Here is a 19175-nt window from a genome sequence, read left to right as displayed (position 1 = left end):
GAGGAAAATAGACAAAAAATTAATTGGAAATTAAATAATCCAATCCTAAAGAATGAATGGGTGAAACAAATCATAGGCACAATAAATAATTTCATTCAAGAGAATGACAACAATGAGACAACATACCAAAATTTATGGGATGCAGCCAAAGCTGTTAGTAGGAGAAATTTTATATCGCTAGATGCTTCCTTGCATCAGATAAAGAAAAAAAATCAACCAATTGGGCTTGCAACTAAAAAACTAAAAAAAGAATAAATTAAAATTCCCCAATTAAATACCAAATTTGAAATTCTGAAAATAAAAGGGGAGAGTAATAAAACTGAAAGTAAGAAAACTGTTGAATTATTACTAAGAGTTGGTTTTATGAAAAAAAAAAAAAACAAAATAGATAAATCTTTAGTTAATTTGATTAGAAAAAATAAGAAAATGAAATTGATAGTCTCAAAAAGAAAAAGGGAGAACTTTCCACCAATGAAGAGGAAATTAGAGCAATAATTAGGAGTTATTTTGCCCAACTTACCTTTGTTCTAATTTGCCTAACTATATGTCAATAAATTTGATAAGGTAAGTAAAATGGAGAAATAGCTACAAAAATGTAAAATGCCCCAATTAAAGAAGAGGAAATAAATTATTTAAATAGCCCCACTTTAGAAAAAGAAATAGAACAAGCTATAAACTCCCTAAGAAAAAGTCTCCAGGGCCAGATGGATTTGCATGTGAATTCTACCATACATTTAAAGAACAATTCCAATACTATGCAAACTATTTGAAAAAATAGGGAAAGAAGGACTCCTACCAATTTCTTTTATGACACAAGTATGATGCTGATACCTAAATCAAATAGAGTGAAAACAGAGAAAGAAAATTATAGACCAATTTCCCTAATGAATGTTGATGCAAAAATCTTAATAAAATATTAACAAAGAGATTACAGAAAGTCACCCCCAGGATAATATACTATGACCAAGTAGGATTTATACCAGGAATGCAGAGCTGGTTCAATATTAAGGAAAAAATTCTCCAGTTGATAAATGGAGCAAGTTGGAACTATGCTCAAAGGACTTTCAAGTGTGCATACACTTTGATCTATCAGTGTTTCTATTGGGCTTATATCCCAAAGAGATCTTAAAGGAGGGAAAGGGACCCATATGTGCAAAAATGTTTCTGGCAGCCTTTTTGTAGTGGCAAGAAACTGAAAACTTGAGTGGATGCCTGTCAGAGAATGGCTGAATAAGTTATGGTATATGAATGTTATGGAATATTACTGATTTATAGGAAACGATCAGTAGGATGATTTCAGAGAGGCCTGGAGAGACTTATATGAACTTATGCTAAGTGAAATGAGTAGAACCAGAAGATCATTGTACATAGCAACAGTTGCAAGATTATATGATGATCAATTCTGTTGGATGTGGCTCTCCATCAATGAGATAATTCAGGCAGTTCCAATGATCCTGTGTTGATGAAAGTCATCTATACCCAGAGAGAGTTCTGTGGGAACAGTGTGAATTACAACATAGCATTTTCACTTCTTTTGTTGTTGTTTTCTTGAATTTTATTTTGTTTCTCATTTTTTCATTTTTGATTTGTTTTTTCTTATGCAGCAAGATAATTGTATAAATATGTATGTCTATATTGGATTTACATGTATTTTTATCATATTTAATATATATTGAATTACTTGCCATCTAAGGGAGGTATGGAGAAGAGGGAGAAAATTAGAGCACAAAGTTTTGCAAGGATCAGTGTTGAAAAATTATCTTTGCATATGTTTTGAAAATAAAAGGCTTAAATTAAAAAAAAAAAGAAAATTGAAAGTATTTGATCTGAGCTTTCAATTCACCCATATTCTTCATATCAGAACCCTTGACATTATCTTCCTCTCTCCTGCTTTTCTCCCATTCTCTGACAAAAGGTGACCTTTTTCCCTGCCAACACCAGTCCCTCTAGATATACACTTAATCCCAACTCTTCTGGTTGTTTTCAGAAGATGGCATCTCCAACCCCTCAGCCTCAAGCTCAACTTCTCCTTATGAACTTGTTCTTTGCTTATTTCCTTCAAATATGCAGTGATGGGACTCGTGTTTTCTTGGTGTAGCATCTTTCTTGGTGTAGCATTCCTGACTTTCCAGACTTCCTTCCCACATGTATCCTGATTGACCTCTGATTCCTTAATGCAACTTCCTGACTTGGGGCAAATAATAGTCCCAGTCTCATATAGTTAGCACCTCTAAGACTTGGTGGGTACTTGAGACCATGAGACCATGCCATACTTTGATGACATAATGACGTGATATGTTTCTGGATAGAGGTAATAGAGAATATGCCAGAGAAGCTAAGTACCATTGTACTTTTGCTGTATATACTTGCTCTGTTTGGGCAAAATTAAAGCTCCTTTGTTTAAGAACTCACGAATGTCTCTTTTCATCCAAACACTGAACCCAAACTTAGATAATGCTGGGGTTAGAATTGTGCCCTTATCCCACATGCCCATATTTCTTTCATTTAAAAGGATGACTGTTCCCTCAAGATATAGATCTATATCTTTCTTCTTTTTTCTCAGTCAAACTTTAAAAATCTGTCAGGATTCACTGCCTCAACTTTTTTTTTTTTTCACTCCCAATCAGACTTTTGTAGTGTGGCTTCTTTCCTCATTACCCAACCTATAGTATTTTCTCTATTATTACCAAAGGTGCTCAATCTGATGGTCTTTTCTCTGCCCTTATTCTTCTCAGCTTATCTATTACATTTAATATTATTTACCTGTAACTTTGTCTTCTCTGTGCTATTATAATATTATTCTCTCCTGATTTGCTTCCAATCTGTCTCCTTTGCTTATTTTCATTTGCCTTTGTTGCATCATCATCCATCTAAATTCTCTCTCTTCTTCATCCACAGATTTACTTGGTAACTTTATTAGATCCTATAGGTTGAAGAAAGGCTTTCTTAGATCTTTATGTCTAGTCTTAGTTTTTCCTCTAAGCTTCAGTCCCTCATTACCTGTTGGTCATTTGGGCATTGGTCATTTCAAGTTGAATATCATGAAAATATCTTTAAACTTAAAATGTACAAAATTGAACTCATTGCTTTACCCCATAAACTCTCCTCTTCCAATCTTGCCTGTCTCTGTCAAATATACTGCCATCCTAGGTTGGTAATGTCTAAGTTATCTTAGACTCCTCACTTTATTTTTCCCTATATCAAAATTAGTTGTCAAATTTTGCCTTTTCTCACTTAATTAAAATCTCTTGCATTTTACCCTTTCTCTTCACTCACACAATTGCAGTCTTAGTTCAATCTCTGATCACTTTTCAGAGGGCCATAGCCTTTTACTTCTTGCTACAAGTATCTCCTTATTCCAGTCCATCATACATATTGTTGCCTTAATTTTAGATTGGGCAGTGTGATTTCCCTATCCCATCAGCTCCTCTCAAGTAAACTCATATGAAGACAGATAAATATAATTAGGGTGAGTGAGATGTAAAGATAGATGATGTTCTGTTTCCTAACCAGATGTTAGGAAAAAACTTTCGGAGAACCTACGGGGACTTCCGGTTAAGATGGCGGAGAGGAGGCTCACAGCTGCATAAGCTCCATGCTTTCTCTCACTATCCACTTCATTACAAGCCTCTGAATCAATGCTTGACTGAAAAAAACCCACATATAGTTACCAAGAGAAGCCATCCTTGAGATCCGCCAAGAAAGGTCTGTCTTTACTGGAGGGCTGGGGCAGTTTTAGATCGGGTGCAGGCTGAGGGCAGCGGCAGTGAGAGCACGGGAGCAGACTGGAGAGGGGGTGGGGAGTGATCGCAGCCGTCTCTGCGGGGAGAGCTTCGCTACAGGTTTGGATACTTTGCTCCAGCAGCAAGTCAGCAGCCCAGCAGAGAAGCTAAAAACACCGGGGCTGAAGAATACAACCCCAAACAGCTGGAGTCTCTCGGGACCTGGCCGTTCCCCCCTTCCCCCCCCACAGTGACTCAGCACGCTCTGGGATCTCAGAGCGCAGGCGCAGCACAGTCCTGCTAGTGCCTCACTGCTGCCCCCTGCAGTCTGTAGAGGAAGCTCGATAACATACCCAACCCCTCCCCCAAAGAAAGACTCCAGTTTTTTCTGTTTTTCTTTGGTAGTTTGTCTCTGATTAATAGACAGAATGAGCAAGAAGCTGAAGAGGACCTTAACCCTTGACAGCTTCTACACAGATAGAGAGCAGACTCTAAATCCTGAGGAGACTAAAAACAGGCAGTCCCCAGGTGAATCCCCAAAGGAGGAGATCATCTGTTCCTCAGCACAGATGAACCTCATAGAAGTGATTAAAAAGGCTCTCACAAGGGAGCTAGAAGAAAAATGGGGAAAGCAGAGTGAGGCTTGGCAAAAGGAGAGGGAAGCTTGGGAAAAGGAGAGGGAGGCTTGGCAAAAGAGCCTGGAGAAAGTTAAAGAGAGAGTGGATAAAGAAGTAAAATCCTTGAAAAATAGGATTGGTGAACTGGAAAACAAAATTGGCGAAATGGAAAAAAATTCCACAGAACAAAAGAACTCAATTGGACAAATAGAAAAAGATTTTAAAAAAGTGAGTGAAGAGAATACTTCACTGAAAATCAGACTTGAACAAGTGGAATTGAATGACTCGAGGAGACAAGAAGAATCAGTCAAGCAAATCCAAAAAAATCAAACAATGGAAAAGAATGTGAAATACCTTCTGGGGAAGACAACAGACCTGGAAAACAGATCCAGGAGAGACAATCTGAGAATCATTGGACTTCCAGAAAAACATGATGAAAAAAAGAGCCTGGACACTATTTTCCAGGAAATTATCAAAGAGAACTGCCCAGAAGTCATAGGAACAGAGGAAAAAATAAACATTGAAAGGATTCATCGATCACCCACTGAAAGGGATCCTAAAATCAAAACACCAAGGAATATAGTGGCCAAATGCCAGAACCCTCAGATGAAGGAAAAAATATTGCAAGCGGCTAGAAAAACCCAATTCAAGTATCAAGGAGCCACAATAAGGATCACCCAGGATCTGGCAGCATCCACATTAAAAGATCGAAGGGCCTGGAATATGATATTCCGAAAGGCTAAGGAACTTGGTATGCAACCAAAAATAACTTACCCAGCGAGAATGAGCATCTTTTTCCAGGGAAGAAGATGGACATTCAACGAAGTAAGCGAATTTCATCTATTTCTGATGAAAAAACCAGAACTTAACAAAAAGTTTGATCTACAAATATAGAACTCAAGAGAAATCTAAAAAGGTAAAGATTAATCTTGGGAACTATATTTTGACTATATAGATGTATAAAGAATACATGTATACCTTGTTCTGGAAATTGATGTGGAAAGGACATTGTATCAGAAAAAGGGTAAAGTGGGGGTAGTACATCTCATGAAGAGGCATAGGAAACCTATTATATCTGAGAGAAAGAATGGAGGGGGATGAATATAGTGGGTATCTTATTGCCTTCAGAATTGGCTTTAAGTGAAAAATCTTAAGACATATTCAATCTATGGTAAAACTTCTCCCACCTCATTGAAAAGTGAGAAGGGAAAAGTGAAAAGGGAAGGAATAAGCTAAGCAGAAGGGAATACGGGAACTGGGAGGGAAAGGGGTAAGATAGGGGGAGGAACTCTAAGACGGGGGGAGGGATACTAAAAAGGGAGGGCTGTGAGAAGCAAGTGGTGCTCACAAGCTTAATACTGGGAAGGGGGGGAAAGGGGAAAGTAGGGAGAAAAGCATAAACCGGGGTTAACAAGATGGCAAGTAATACAGAATTGGTCATTCTAACCATAAATGTGAATGGGGTAAACTCCCCCATAAAGAGGAAGCGGTTAGCAGAATGGATTAAAAGCCAGAATCCTACAATATGTTGTTTACAGGAAACACACCTGAAGCGGGGAGATACATGCAGGTTAAAGGTAAAAGGTTGGAGCAAAATCTACTATGCTTCAGGTGAAGTCAAAAAAGCAGGGGTAGCCATCCTGATCTCAGATCAAGCTAAAGCAAAAATTGACCTAATTAAAAGAGATAAGGAAGGACACTATATCTTGCTAAAGGGTAGCATGGATAATGAAGCACTATCTATATTAAACATATATGCACCAAGTGGGGTAGCATCTAAATTCTTAAAAGAGAAACTAAGAGAGCTGCAAGAAGAAATAGACAGTAAAACTACAATAGTGGGAGATCTCAACCTTGCACTCTCAGAATTAGATAAATCAAACCACAAAATAAATAAGAAAGAAGTCAAAGAGGTAAATAGAATACTAGAAAAGTTAGATATGATAGATCTCTGGAGAAAATGTAATGGAAACAGAAAGGAATACACTTTCTTTTCAGCAGTTCATGGAACCTATACAAAAATTGACCATATATTAGGACATAAAAACCTCAAACTCAAATGCAGTAAGGCAGAAATAGTAAATGCATCCTTTTCAGACCACGATGCAATGAAAATTACATTCAACAAAAAACCAGGGGGAAGTAGACCAAAAAATAATTGGAAACTAAATAATCTCATATTAAAGAATGATTGGGTGAAACAGCAAATCATAGACATAATTAATAACTTCACCCAAGAAAACGATAATAATGAGACATCATACCAAAATGTATGGGATGCAGCCAAAGCGGTAATAAGGGGAAATTTCATATCTCTAGAGGCCTATTTGTATAAAATAGAGAAAGAGAAGATCAATGAATTGGGTTTGCAATTAAAAATGCTAGAAAAGGAACAAATTAAAAACCCCCAGTCAAACACTAAACTTGAAATTCTAAAAATAAAAGGTGAGATCAATAAAATTGAAAGTAAAAAAACTATTGAATTGATTAATAAAACTAAGAGTTGGTTCTATGAAAAAACCAACAAAATAGACAAACCCTTAGTAAATCTGATTAAAAAAAGGAAAGAGGAAAATCAAATTGTTAGTCTTAAAAATGAAAAGGGAGAACTCGCCACTAACGAAGAGGAAATTAGAGCAATAATTAGGAGTTACTTTGCCCAACTTTATGCCAATAAATTCGACAACTTAAATGAAATAGAAAAATACCTCCAAAAATATAGCTTGCCCAAACTAACAGAGGAAGAAGTAAATATCCTAAACAGTCCCATCTCAGAAAAAGAAATAGAACAAACTATCAATCAACTCCCTAAGAAAAAATCCCCAGGACCAGATGGATTTACATGTGAATTCTACCAAACATTTAAAGAACAATTAATTCCAATGTTATATAAACTATTTGAAAAAATAGGGATTGAAGGAGTCCTACCAAACTCCTTTTATGACACAGACATGGTACTGATACCTAAACCAGGTAGGCTGAAAACAGAGAAAGAAAATTATAGACCAATCTCCCTAATGAATATTGATGCTAAAATCTTAAATAAAATATTAGCAAAAAGATTACAGAAAATCATCACCAGGATAATACACTATGACCAAGTAGGATTTATACCAGGAATGCAGGGCTGGTTCAATATTAGGAAAACTATTAGCATAATTGACTATATCAATAACCAAACAAACAAAAACCACATGATCATCTCAATAGATGCAGAAAAAGCATTTGATAAAATCCAACATCCATTCCTAATAAAAACACTTGAGAGCATAGGAATAAATGGACTTTTCCTTAAAATAGTCAGGAGCATATATTTAAAACCATCAGTAAGCATCATATGCAATGGGGAAAAACTGGAACCTTTCCCAGTAAGATCTGGAGTGAAGCAAGGTTGCCCACTATCACCATTATTATTTAATATCGTATTAGAAACACTAGCCTCGGCAATAAGAGTCGAGAAAGAAATTAAAGGAATTAGAGTAGGCAATGAGGAAACCAAACTATCACTCTTTGCAGATGATATGATGGTATACCTAGAGAACCCCAGAGATTCTACTAAAAAGCTATTGGAAATAATTCATAATTTTAGCAAAGTAGCTGGCTACAAAATAAATCCCCATAAATCCTCAGCATTTTTATACATCACCAACAAAACCCAACAGCAAGAGATACAAAGAGAAATTCCATTCAGAATAACTGTTGATACCATAAAATATTTGGGAATCTATCTACCAAAGGAAAGTCAGGAATTATATGAGCAAAATTATAAAAAAGTCTCCACACAAATAAAGTCAGACTTAAATAATTGGAAAAATATTAAGTGCTCTTGGATCGGCCGAGCGAACATAATAAAGATGACAATACTCCCTAAACTAATCTATTTATTTAGTGCTATACCAATCAGACTTCCAAGAAAATATTTTATTGATCTAGAAAAAATAACAACAAAATTCATATGGAACAATAAAAAGTCGAGAATCTCAAGGGAATTAATGAAAAAAAAATCAAATGAAGGTGGCCTAGCTGTACCTGATCTAAAATTATATTATAAAGCAGCAGTCACCAAAACCATTTGGTATTGGCTAAGAAATAGATTAGTGGATCAGTGGAAAAGGCTAGGTTCACAAGACAGAATAGTCAATTATAGCAATCTAGTGTTTGACAAACCCAAAGCCCCTAACTTCTGGGAAAAGAATTCATTATTTGATAAAAACTGCTGGGATAATTGGAAATTAGTATGGCAGAAATTAGGCATGGACCCACACTTAACACCATATACCAAGATAAGATCAAAATGGGTCTATGACCTAGGCATAAAGAACGAGATTATAAATAAATTAGAGGAACATAGAATAGTTTATCTCTCAGACTTGTGGAAGAGAAAGAAATTTGTGACCAAAGATGAACTAGAGACCATTACTGATCACAAAATAGAAAATTTCGATTACATCAAATTAAAAAGCCTTTGTACAAATAAAACTAATGTACACAAGATTAGAAGGGAAGCAACAAACTGGGAAAACATCTTCACAGTTAAAGGTTCTGATAAAGGCCTCATTTCCAAAATATATAGAGAACTGACTCAAATTTATAAGAAATCAAGCCATTCTCCAATTGATAAATGATCAAAGGATATGAAAGACAATTTTCAGAGGATGAAATTGAAACTATTACCACTCATATGAAAGAGTGTTCCAAATCATTATTGATCAGAGAAATGCAAATTAAGACAACTCTGAGATACCACTACACACCTGTCAGATTGGCTAAGATGACAGGAAAAAATAATGATGAATGTTGGAGGGGATGCGGGAAAACTGGGATACTATTGCATTGTTGGTGGAGTTGTGAACGAATCCAACCATTCTGGAGAGCAATCTGGAATTATGCCCAAAAAATTATCAAATTGTGCATACCCTTTGATCCAGCAGTGTTTCTATTGGGCTTATATCCCAAAGAAATACTAAAGAAGGGAAAGGGACCTGTATGTGCCAAAATGTTTGTAGCAGCCCTGTTTGTAGTGGCTAGAAACTGGAAAATGAATGGATGCCCATCAATTGGAGAATGGCTGGGTAAATTATGGTATATGAATGTTATGGAATATTATTGTTCTGTAAGAAATGACCAGCAGGATGAATACAGAGAGGACTGGCGAGACTTACATGAACTGATGCTAAGTGAAATGAGCAGAACCAGGAGATCATTATACACTTCGACAACGATATTGTATGAGGACATATTTTGATGGAAGGGATTTCTTTGACAAAGAGATCTGAGTTTCAATTGATAAATGACGGACAAAAGCAGCTACACCCAAAGAAAGAACACTGGGAAACGAATGTGAACTATCTGCATTTTTGTTTTTTCTTCCCGGGTTATATATACCTTCTGAATCCAATTCTCCCTATGCAACAAGAGAACTGTTCGGTTCTGCAAACATATATTGTATCTAGGATATACTGCAACATATCCAACATATAAAGGACTGCTTGCCATCTAGGGGAGGGGGTGGAGGGAGGGAGGGAAAAAAAATTGGAACAGAAACGAGTGTCAATATAAAGTAATTATTAAAAAAAAAAAAAAGGAAAAAACTTTCAACAGAGTATGTGAAGAAAATGAGTTTTGATGAACTATAAAAACCAGGATTTTTATACTCAGAAAGGGAAAGAGAAGACAACACAGAATAGTAATAGTGGAAAAATGTAGACTTGGTTGGGTATGCTTAAGTAGAACAGATTTGCTAGAGAGCCAAGATTATGTAGAATCTTAAATGATGTGGGAAAAGTTTGGACATTATTCTGTGAGTATTAGGAAAAAGCCACTAAAAAGTTTTTCTACAGGATAACTTGTCCTTCCTTCTCAGCTCTTTTGTCATTTGGAAATTATTTGTTTTTCAGAAAGACGTTCCTAAGTTTTTAAAAATTGAAAGAAAACCTGAAGAAGTCTTTTTCTAAAGGCAAAAGTGACTGCTTCTTTTGAAAAAAAAAAAAAGACTAATAAGAATAGTGGTAACTTGGTATAGTATATGGAAAGTTGAGGGTGGAAACAAGGAGACATAGACTCGATATTATTAATGGCTTTTTTGGGAGGAAAGTTTAATTTGGCAGCATTGTACAATTTAGCATATCTTATATTTTTAATTTAATTGGATAAAATGTCCAACTGAATTAAATGCATTTTCAGTTGAAACAAAGTTTTTTCAGCCTGATCATTAAGTAAATCATTCTAGTACACATTCTCATTCAGTATCATGTTATTTTTATTTGAAAAATTAGATTTAAATATTCCCTTTCTTATATTACCATTAAATTGAGAACTTGAATTATTCAAAGTAAGTAATCTTTTAAAAGGGAGAAAGGCTGTTTTCTCTTGTATAATTAATTTTTTTTTAATTTTTCTCTTTTTAGGTAACTCACTTTTGTTTACCTCAGCTCCTTCCACTACTTAAACACACCACATCTTACCTTCATGAAGTCTTTGAATTTTATGAAGAGATTCTTACATGTCGTTACCCATATTCCTGTTTCAAGACTGTGTTCATAGATGAAGCTTATGTTGAAGTAGCTGCTTATGCTTCTATGAGCATTTTTAGGTTAGTATCTGGATAGAAATTGGAATGGCTTAATTATGATATTATTGTAATTAGTCTGAATTTCTCAATTTTTTTTTCTTTTCCCTTGTGAACATTTTTATATATCTTCACTGTAGTTATTAAGATAAGCTTTTAATCAAAACTCTTCCTCCTCTTCCCTTGTCCTTCCTTCTTAGCTCTTTTGTCATTTGGAAATTATTTGTTTTTTCGGAAAGTTTTTAAAAATTGAAAGAAGACCTAACGAAGTCTTTTTCTTAAGGCAAAAGTGATTGTGCTTCTTTTGAAAAAAAAAGACTATTAAGAATAGTAATAACTTGATATAGTATATGGAGGGTTGAGGGTGGATACAAGCAGACATAGATTCGAGTCCTTTCTTTTACTCTTGTTAGTTGTGTGACTATGGGCAAATCAGTTAACCTCTGAGTGTCTCATGTTATTTCATGATTAGAAGTTACTGATAACTTAGTGATCTTCATCAATAGAGTGGATTTCCAGATTAGGAATCAGAAATCATATTGGACAAAATCTAAATAAGTATAATATGAAGAAAGGATTTTCCTGGTTCATGCGTCTTAACTTGGGGAGAATGAAGCTGAAAATAAACCTGTTTTATTTAAATTGGAAACCAGTAAAAATAATTTTGAGGTTTATTCTCAATTATAGACAAATATTTTTAGTAAATATGAGCAAAATTTTTGAAGAGAAATCTTTAGGGCTCTTTATATTATTCTTTACATTTGAGCCCAAATTCTATTTTTTCCCAAAAACATGATTTAAATTTCATTTTCATGGTCTAAATAAAATTGTCTTTGTTTTTTGCTCTTATAATTACTATTTTTTCCTCTTTTTTTTCCTGTCTAGCACAAACCTTTTGCATAGTGCTATGATTATAGATGAGACACCTCTCACAAGAAGGTGTTTAGCACAGTCCTTAGCCCAACAATTTTTTGGATGTTTCATATCAAGAATGTCCTGGTAAGTATCTTCAGACAATGTATGTCTGAATGTAAATAAACCTGGAAATATTTATTTTACTGTTTTTGGAATAACAGGTGACAGCTTATGTAAAGACAAATTGTGGCTTAAAATATTTCTTTAAAAATTAGAGATACTTTTTGAAATCAACTTGGCCATTTGAAATAAGTTATATGAAAGAAAATTAGTGAATGACATTTAAAAAATGTGATAGTTTTCAAGAACAGGAAAAACTATATATAGGGTTTTGAATACTAATTCTGCTCTATATTACATATATGAAAGGGAGGTAAGTGTATGTATGGCAGCTTGAGGTAGAACTAGGAGCTTACATCACAAGTATTTGAAAACCACACACTAACCTGGGGCAATAAAGAGTGAAGAGAAGAGTATGTATAATTTTTATAACCCTGAGATGGGTCATTTATTTTATTTATTCATTCATTCATCATTTATTGATTGATTGTGACGCATTGGGTTTAAGTGACTTGCGTAGCATCACATAGCTAGGAAGTATTGTATCTGAGGCCAGATTTGAACTCAAGTCCTTCTGATTCCAGGTCCATGCTCTATCCACTGTATTATCTACCTGCTCCTGAGGTGGATTGTAATAAGCAAAGTCACATCTCTCCTTTGGAGAAAAGTTAGCATAATGATGAGCATATAAGTTTGTTCTTGCATGTAGTAGATTTATTCTTTTGAAAACTGAAATATGAAAGACAAGGAACTGAGGCTTTAAAGAAGGATAATGGGAAATGGAATTAGCCGGAAGAAATTGCAGCCAATAAGCATTTGGATTTTCAGTATGGGCTATTGGAAAGTGCTGAGGAAACAAACAAAAAATAGTGATAAATGATAGAGGGGGCCTAAGTGAAGCAGGGGACAGTTCTGGCACACAGAATTGTGGGTAGAGGGTTTGGATTTTGTTGATTTGTCTTTGTGTCCCCAGTTAGCACAGTGGATGAAACATAGTAAATGCTTTTGACTAATAAACACAATCATGAGGACCAGAGATAAAGATAAAAGATATGAAAGGAACCAAGGAAGCCCTAGTGCAGGGAGAATAGAACTTAGCTAGATCAATACATCAGGGAGTATAACATGAGTAAAATGATGGAGCTGGAGTCAGGAAGACCTGAGTTCAATTCCAGTTCTAGACACTTCATAGTTGTATAATCCTTGTCAAATTACTTAACTTGTGTTTCTCAGTTTCTTCATCTGTAAAATCAGAATAATAGCATCTATTCCCTTGTTATTGTGAAGATAAAATGAGAAAATATTTGTAAAGCATTTTATAAATCTTGAATTGGAATATAAATGGTAGCTATTATTATTTATTTGAAGTAGAATTTAGTATTAGTAGAATTATCTATTAGTGAAATCCATACAACTGACTTAATAAAGGGTTTGTAAATAATCTAAATTTTAAAGTTCATGAGCCAAAATTGCTATTCCATTTTATTCAGTTTTTTAAAAAATCACTTTTTATTGACAAAACATATTCACAGATAATTTTTCAACATTGACTCTTGCAAAAATTTCTGTTCCAACTTTTCCCTTCCTTCCATTCCCTCCCCTAGATGGCAGGTTGTCCCATACATGTTAAATATGTTACAGTATATGTTAAGTACAATATATGTATACATATTCATACAGTTGTCTTGCTACACAAGAAAAATTGGATTTAGAAAGAAGGTAAAAATAATCTGGGAAGAAAAACAAAAATGCAAGCAAACAGTAACTGAAAGAGTGTAAATGCTATGTTGTGGTCCACACTCATTTCCCAGTGTTCTTTCACTGGGTTTAGCTGGTTCTCTTCATTACTGATCAATTGGAACTGATTTGGATCCTATCATTGTTGAAGATAGCCACTTCCATCAGAATTTATCCTCATATAATATTGTTAAAGTGTATAATGATCTCCTGGTTCTGCTCATTTCACTTAGCATCAGTTCATGTAAGTCTCGCCAGTCCTCTCTGTATTCATCCTGCTGGTCATTTCTTACAGAACAGTAATATTCCATAACATTTATATACCACAATTTACTCAGCCATTCTGAAATTGATGGGCCTCCATTCAGTTACCAGTTTCTAGCCACTACAAAAAGGGCTGCCACAAACATTTTTGCACATACAGGTCCCTTTCCCTTCTTTAAATTCTCTTTGGGATATAAGCCCAGTAATAACACTGCTGGATCAAAGGGTATGCACAGTTTGACGACTTTTTTGAGTATAGTTCCAAATTGCTCTCCAGACTGGTTAAATCCGTTCACAATTCCACCAACAATGCATCAGTGTTCCAGTTTCCCCACATCCCCTCTAACATTTGTTATTATCCTTTTCTGTCATCTTAGCCAATCTGAGAGGTATGTAGTGGTATCTCAGAGTTGTCTTAATTTGCATTTCTCTGATCAATAATGATTTGAAATACCTTTTCATGTGGGTAAAAATAGTTTCAATTTCATCATCTGAAAATTGTTCATATCCTTTGACCATTGACCAATTGGAGAATGTCTTGATTTCTTATAAATTTGAGTTAATTTTCTATATATTTTGGAAATGAGGCCTTTATCAGAACCTTTAATTGTACATTTTATTCAATTTTAACATGTAACCAGTTGTATTTCTATTTTAAAGTGTATTTGAAGAGCAAAAGAAAATGATCAAAACTGTCATTTTATTAGTTACATCTGTTAATATGGTTTTATTTATATATATAAAACTTTGCATTACTCTCAATAATTAACCCCCTTATTGAAAAAGTAATTAAATAGTCTAGTATAGATTTCTAAGAATGTTTGTGGATAACATTCCTGAGATATTTTAAAAATTGTAAAAACTCATCATTCAGAACTCTGTCAACATCATTTACCCACAGTACTGCAAAATGGATCCACCCATCAGTCAGGTCCTACATTATATGCAAATATTTTCACTTATAATCTCGAATCCCTTTAGTGAAGGAAGAGAGTTACATTTTCATATTTCTTCTTTTGGATTTAGCTTGGTCATAATAATTTCACAACATTCAAATGATTGCTTTCTGGCTTAACTGCTATGTCTCCTATGCTCCTATTGGTGAGATTTCTCCATAACTGGCATTACCCTTTTACTCTTTGACTATCTTAGACTATGTTTCCTGTCTGGCTCTTTAGCTTTTACAAAACCTAGTTCTTCCATTGGTGAGAGATTTCTGTTCCTAGTCTAACACAGACTTACTATACTATTACTTGCTGGTTATGTTCATGCCATGCTTTTTACCTCTAAGTGGTAAAGTTACCAGTGAAATATCCTGGGCTTTTCTTGATGTAAATTTTCCATACTTACCCCACCCAGATGTTCACTCTGACCATTTTTATGCTGTGCCACTGCTGTAGAATCCCTGCTCCCGTTGCCTCAAATATGGAAAATTATATCAATCAATTGCCATCATTCTTGTACTTCTTAATCTCTTAGTAATGAAGGGACCACTTCCTTATGTGTGGTGTTCTCACTTATGAAAATGAAAACTCCTCAAGTTTAGATACTGTTTTTTGTACTTCTATCCTAGTGCTTAGCACAGTACCTGACATATAGCAAACCATTTAATAAATGCCTTTTCATTCATTCATTCAGGGTCTCTTTTTTCTGATGGACTCTTAATATTTTTCTAGGCTTAAAGTCTTTATCTCAGTCCATCTTCTACAAAGTTTTCAAAGTGATTTTTCTTAAATACGGATCTATGTGATTTTCCTTCTCAGTAAACACCAGTGTGTGTCTGTTCCTTTTAGGATAAAATAAAGACTTCTGGTTTTTAAAGCCCTTTACAATCTGACCTAAAATACCTTTTTCCCAGCCTCATTAAACATTATTTCTTTTTCTGAACTCTGCAGTTTTGTAAACCTCGCCTTCTCTGTTCCTCACATGTAGTATTCCATCTCTTCAGTCTGTACCTTTGCACTCATTGTCTGCCTTTCCTCTTAAATATATTCATTCCTCTTAAATCATTCTCTTCCTTCAAATATCATTTTCTACATGAAACCTTTCTTGTGCCTTCCCCCAAATACTCATATCATCTCACTTAAATAAATTTTAACTATCTTTTGTAATATTTTTCTTTATATTCATTCTGTATGTACTATGGAAAAGCAGTATGGAGTAATATATAAAGAGCAGGCTTTGGAGCCAGGAAGATCTACACCATGTTCTGCTTCTCATGTTGGGCAACTCACTTAACTCTTCAGTATTTTAGGCATCTCTGATATTGTAAATTTCAGAGGAAGAAACTAGTCTAGTCTACATTGGTAGTTTCTTCTTACCATGGAATTCTCAATTGCAGTGAAATCACAGGTTCAGTCTCATCCTTGGTTCTATATACTTCTGTATGGATGTGTTGTCTTCCTAAATTCAAAGTAAGCTCTTTAAGACAAGTCTTTGTTTCCTTTTTATTTGAATCCCTAGTGCTTGACATGCTAGATACTTATTGATTTATTTTTCTTATAATTGTTCTTCCTTATTTTTTGTAGTCATTGTTTATATTTTGTTTGCTTAACTTTGCATAAGTTCATATAAATCTTTACATAATCTTTAGGTTCTGTCGACCTTTCTCAGTCTTCAGCTTTCTTGACCATTTTGCAGTTCTTGCTACTGTTGATCCTGTTGATTACTATTCTTGAATACAATTTCTTTTTTTGATTTTCTTGACAGTAATTACTTCTAATTTTCTCCCTACTAATCTTCCTTAGGATTCTTTTTAGTTTCTTTTCTTTAGTTTCTTTTGCATGTTTGTCATCTGTTTCCCACATTCTTAACCACATCTTACAAAGTCTCTGTTTTGAACTCTCTTTTCATTTGGTGACCTCATAAGATTCTCTGCATTTGATTTCTGCTATGCATATAACTTCCAAATCTACTTATCCATCTCTAATCTACATTTTCACAATATCTGTTATATGCTAGACACCTCTACTATAATATTTCATCAACATCTCAACTCAACATGTACATAATAGTGATTATCTTATTCTCCTTTTCAACCTACACCATCTCCAGATTTTCTTCTCCTTCAGTTCACCACTGTCTTAATTATCTTAGTTCATAAACTTGGAGTTACCTTACATTTTTTCCTCTTTATGCTTTGAAAGCCGTCAGTTGCCAGTGCTGCTCTATTCTCTTTCCATATCTCTTGTATCCATTATGTTCTTTTCACTCAACTAGCTGCCATCCTTGTACAGAGCCTCATACTCTCTTATCTGAAATATTGTAATACTCTTCTATTTATTTTTCCTTCCTCCAGCCTCTTCTTGTTTCACATTTCTATATAATTCTCAAAATAACTTTTTGAGATATAGAAAATTAAGACATTCTCCTGCTTAGTAATCTCTAGTGGCTTCCTCTTACCTCTGGAATAAAATACATGGTTCTTAGTTGGACATTTAAGGTTTTATGTAATCTAGCTCCAGCCTTCCTTTCCAGCTTCATGTCACGGTATTCCCATTCATACTGTGTTCCAGTGAAACTGGACTACTTGTTCACCAAATTTGACATGCTGCCTTCTATTTCTCTTTGTTTACACAAATTTTTGGCCTTTTTTCTTTTTCCTCCCAATACCTGGAAAGCAAGCCATTTTTATCTTTGCCTTTCAGGCAAAAAAAGAATTTTTATTCAAGGATTGGTTCAGGGATCACTTTTTCTTTTTTTCTTTTTTCTTTTTAAAAATTTTTTATTATAGCTTTTTATTTACAAGATATATGCATAGGTAATTTTTCAGCACTGACAGTTGCAAATCCTTTTGTTCCAACTTTTTCCCTCCTTTCCCCCCACCCCTTCCCCCAGATGGCAAATTGACCAATACATGTTAAATATGTTAAAGTATAAGTTAAATACAATATATGTATACATGTCCAAACAGTTATTTTGCTGTACAAAAAGAATCAGACTTTGAAATAGTGTATTATTAGCCTGTGAAGGAAATAAAATATGCAGGCAGACAAAAATAGAAGGATTGGGAATTCTACGTAGTGGTTCATAGTCATCTCCTAGAGTGCTTTCCCTGGGTGTAGCTGGTTTAGTTCATTACTGCTCTTGTTGGTTCATCTCATTATTGAAGAGGGCCACGTCCATCAGAATTGATCATCATATAATATTGTTGAAGTATATAATGATCTTCTGGTCCTGCTCATTTCACTCAGCATCAGTTCATGTAAGTCTCTCCAGGCCTTTCTGAAATCATCCTGCTGGTCATTTCTTACAAAACAATAATATTCCATAACATGCACATACCACAGTTTATTCAGCCATTCTCCAATTGATGGGCATCCATTCATTTTCCAGTTTCTAGCCACTACAAAGAGGGCTGCCACAAACATTCTTACACATATAGGTCCCTTTCCCTTCTTTAAGATCTCTTTGGGATATAAGCCCTGTAGTAACACTGCTGGATCAAAGGGTATGCACAGTTTGATAGCTTTTTGAGCATAGTTCCAAATCGCTCTCCATAATGGCTGGATGTGTTCACAATTCCACCAACAATGAATCAGTGTCCCAGTTTTCCCACATCCCTTCCAACATTCCGCATTATCTTTCCCTGTCATTCTAGCCAATCTGACAGGTATGTAGTGGTATCTCAGAATTGTCTTAATTTGCATTTCTCTGATCAATGGTGACTTGGAGCATTTTTTCATATGGCTAGAAATAGTTTCAATTTCTTCATCTGAGAATTGTCTGGTAATATCCTTTGACCATTTATCAATTGGAGAATGGCTTAATTTCTTATAAATTAGAGTTAATTCTCTATATGTTTTGAAAATGAGGCCTTTATCAGAACCTTTGACTGTAAAAATGTTTTCCCAGTTTCTTGCTTCAGGGATCACTTTTTCTAAGAAATCTTCCTTTGTTACTAGTGCTTTCTCCTTCCTCAAATTCATATTGCCATTTATTACTTATCTTTGTGCATATTGCATTGTCTGTCTTAACAGCAAGGGCTATTTCATTTTTGTCTATATATTTTTGGTGCTTAACATATTACCTTGAATGTAATATATTTATTTGAATAATAGCTTTTTATTGTCAAAGTAGGTGCAAAAATAGTTTTCAACATTCACTCTTGCAAAACTTTGTGTTCCAAATTTTTTCTTCCTCCCTTCCCCTACCTCCTTCCCTTAGACAAGTAATCCAATATGTGTTAAATATGTTCAGTTCTTCTATACATATTTCCACAATTATCATGCTGCAAAAGAAAAATCAGATCCAAAAGAAAAAAAAATGTGAAAGAAAACAAAAAAGCGAGCA

The 19175-nt window shown here is 34.6% G+C and overlaps 1 protein-coding gene across 1 annotated transcript in view; it reads left to right on the top strand.

Moving 5' to 3' along the window:
• TAF2 (TATA-box binding protein associated factor 2) overlaps nt 1–19175 on the top strand; it is an 85733-nt gene that overhangs the window by 13309 nt on the left and 53249 nt on the right. The window contains exons 7-8 of the mRNA XM_051971031.1: nt 10747–10931; nt 11793–11906. Of these exons, the coding sequence (XP_051826991.1) occupies nt 10747–10931; nt 11793–11906 (299 nt within the window). The remainder of the gene's footprint in view (nt 1–10746; nt 10932–11792; nt 11907–19175) is intronic.

Source organism: Antechinus flavipes, chromosome 1 (assembly GCF_016432865.1).
Source record: "Antechinus flavipes isolate AdamAnt ecotype Samford, QLD, Australia chromosome 1, AdamAnt_v2, whole genome shotgun sequence".
Taxonomy (NCBI): Eukaryota; Metazoa; Chordata; class Mammalia; order Dasyuromorphia; family Dasyuridae; genus Antechinus; species Antechinus flavipes.
This window is presented reverse-complemented; position numbering and strand designations above follow the sequence as displayed.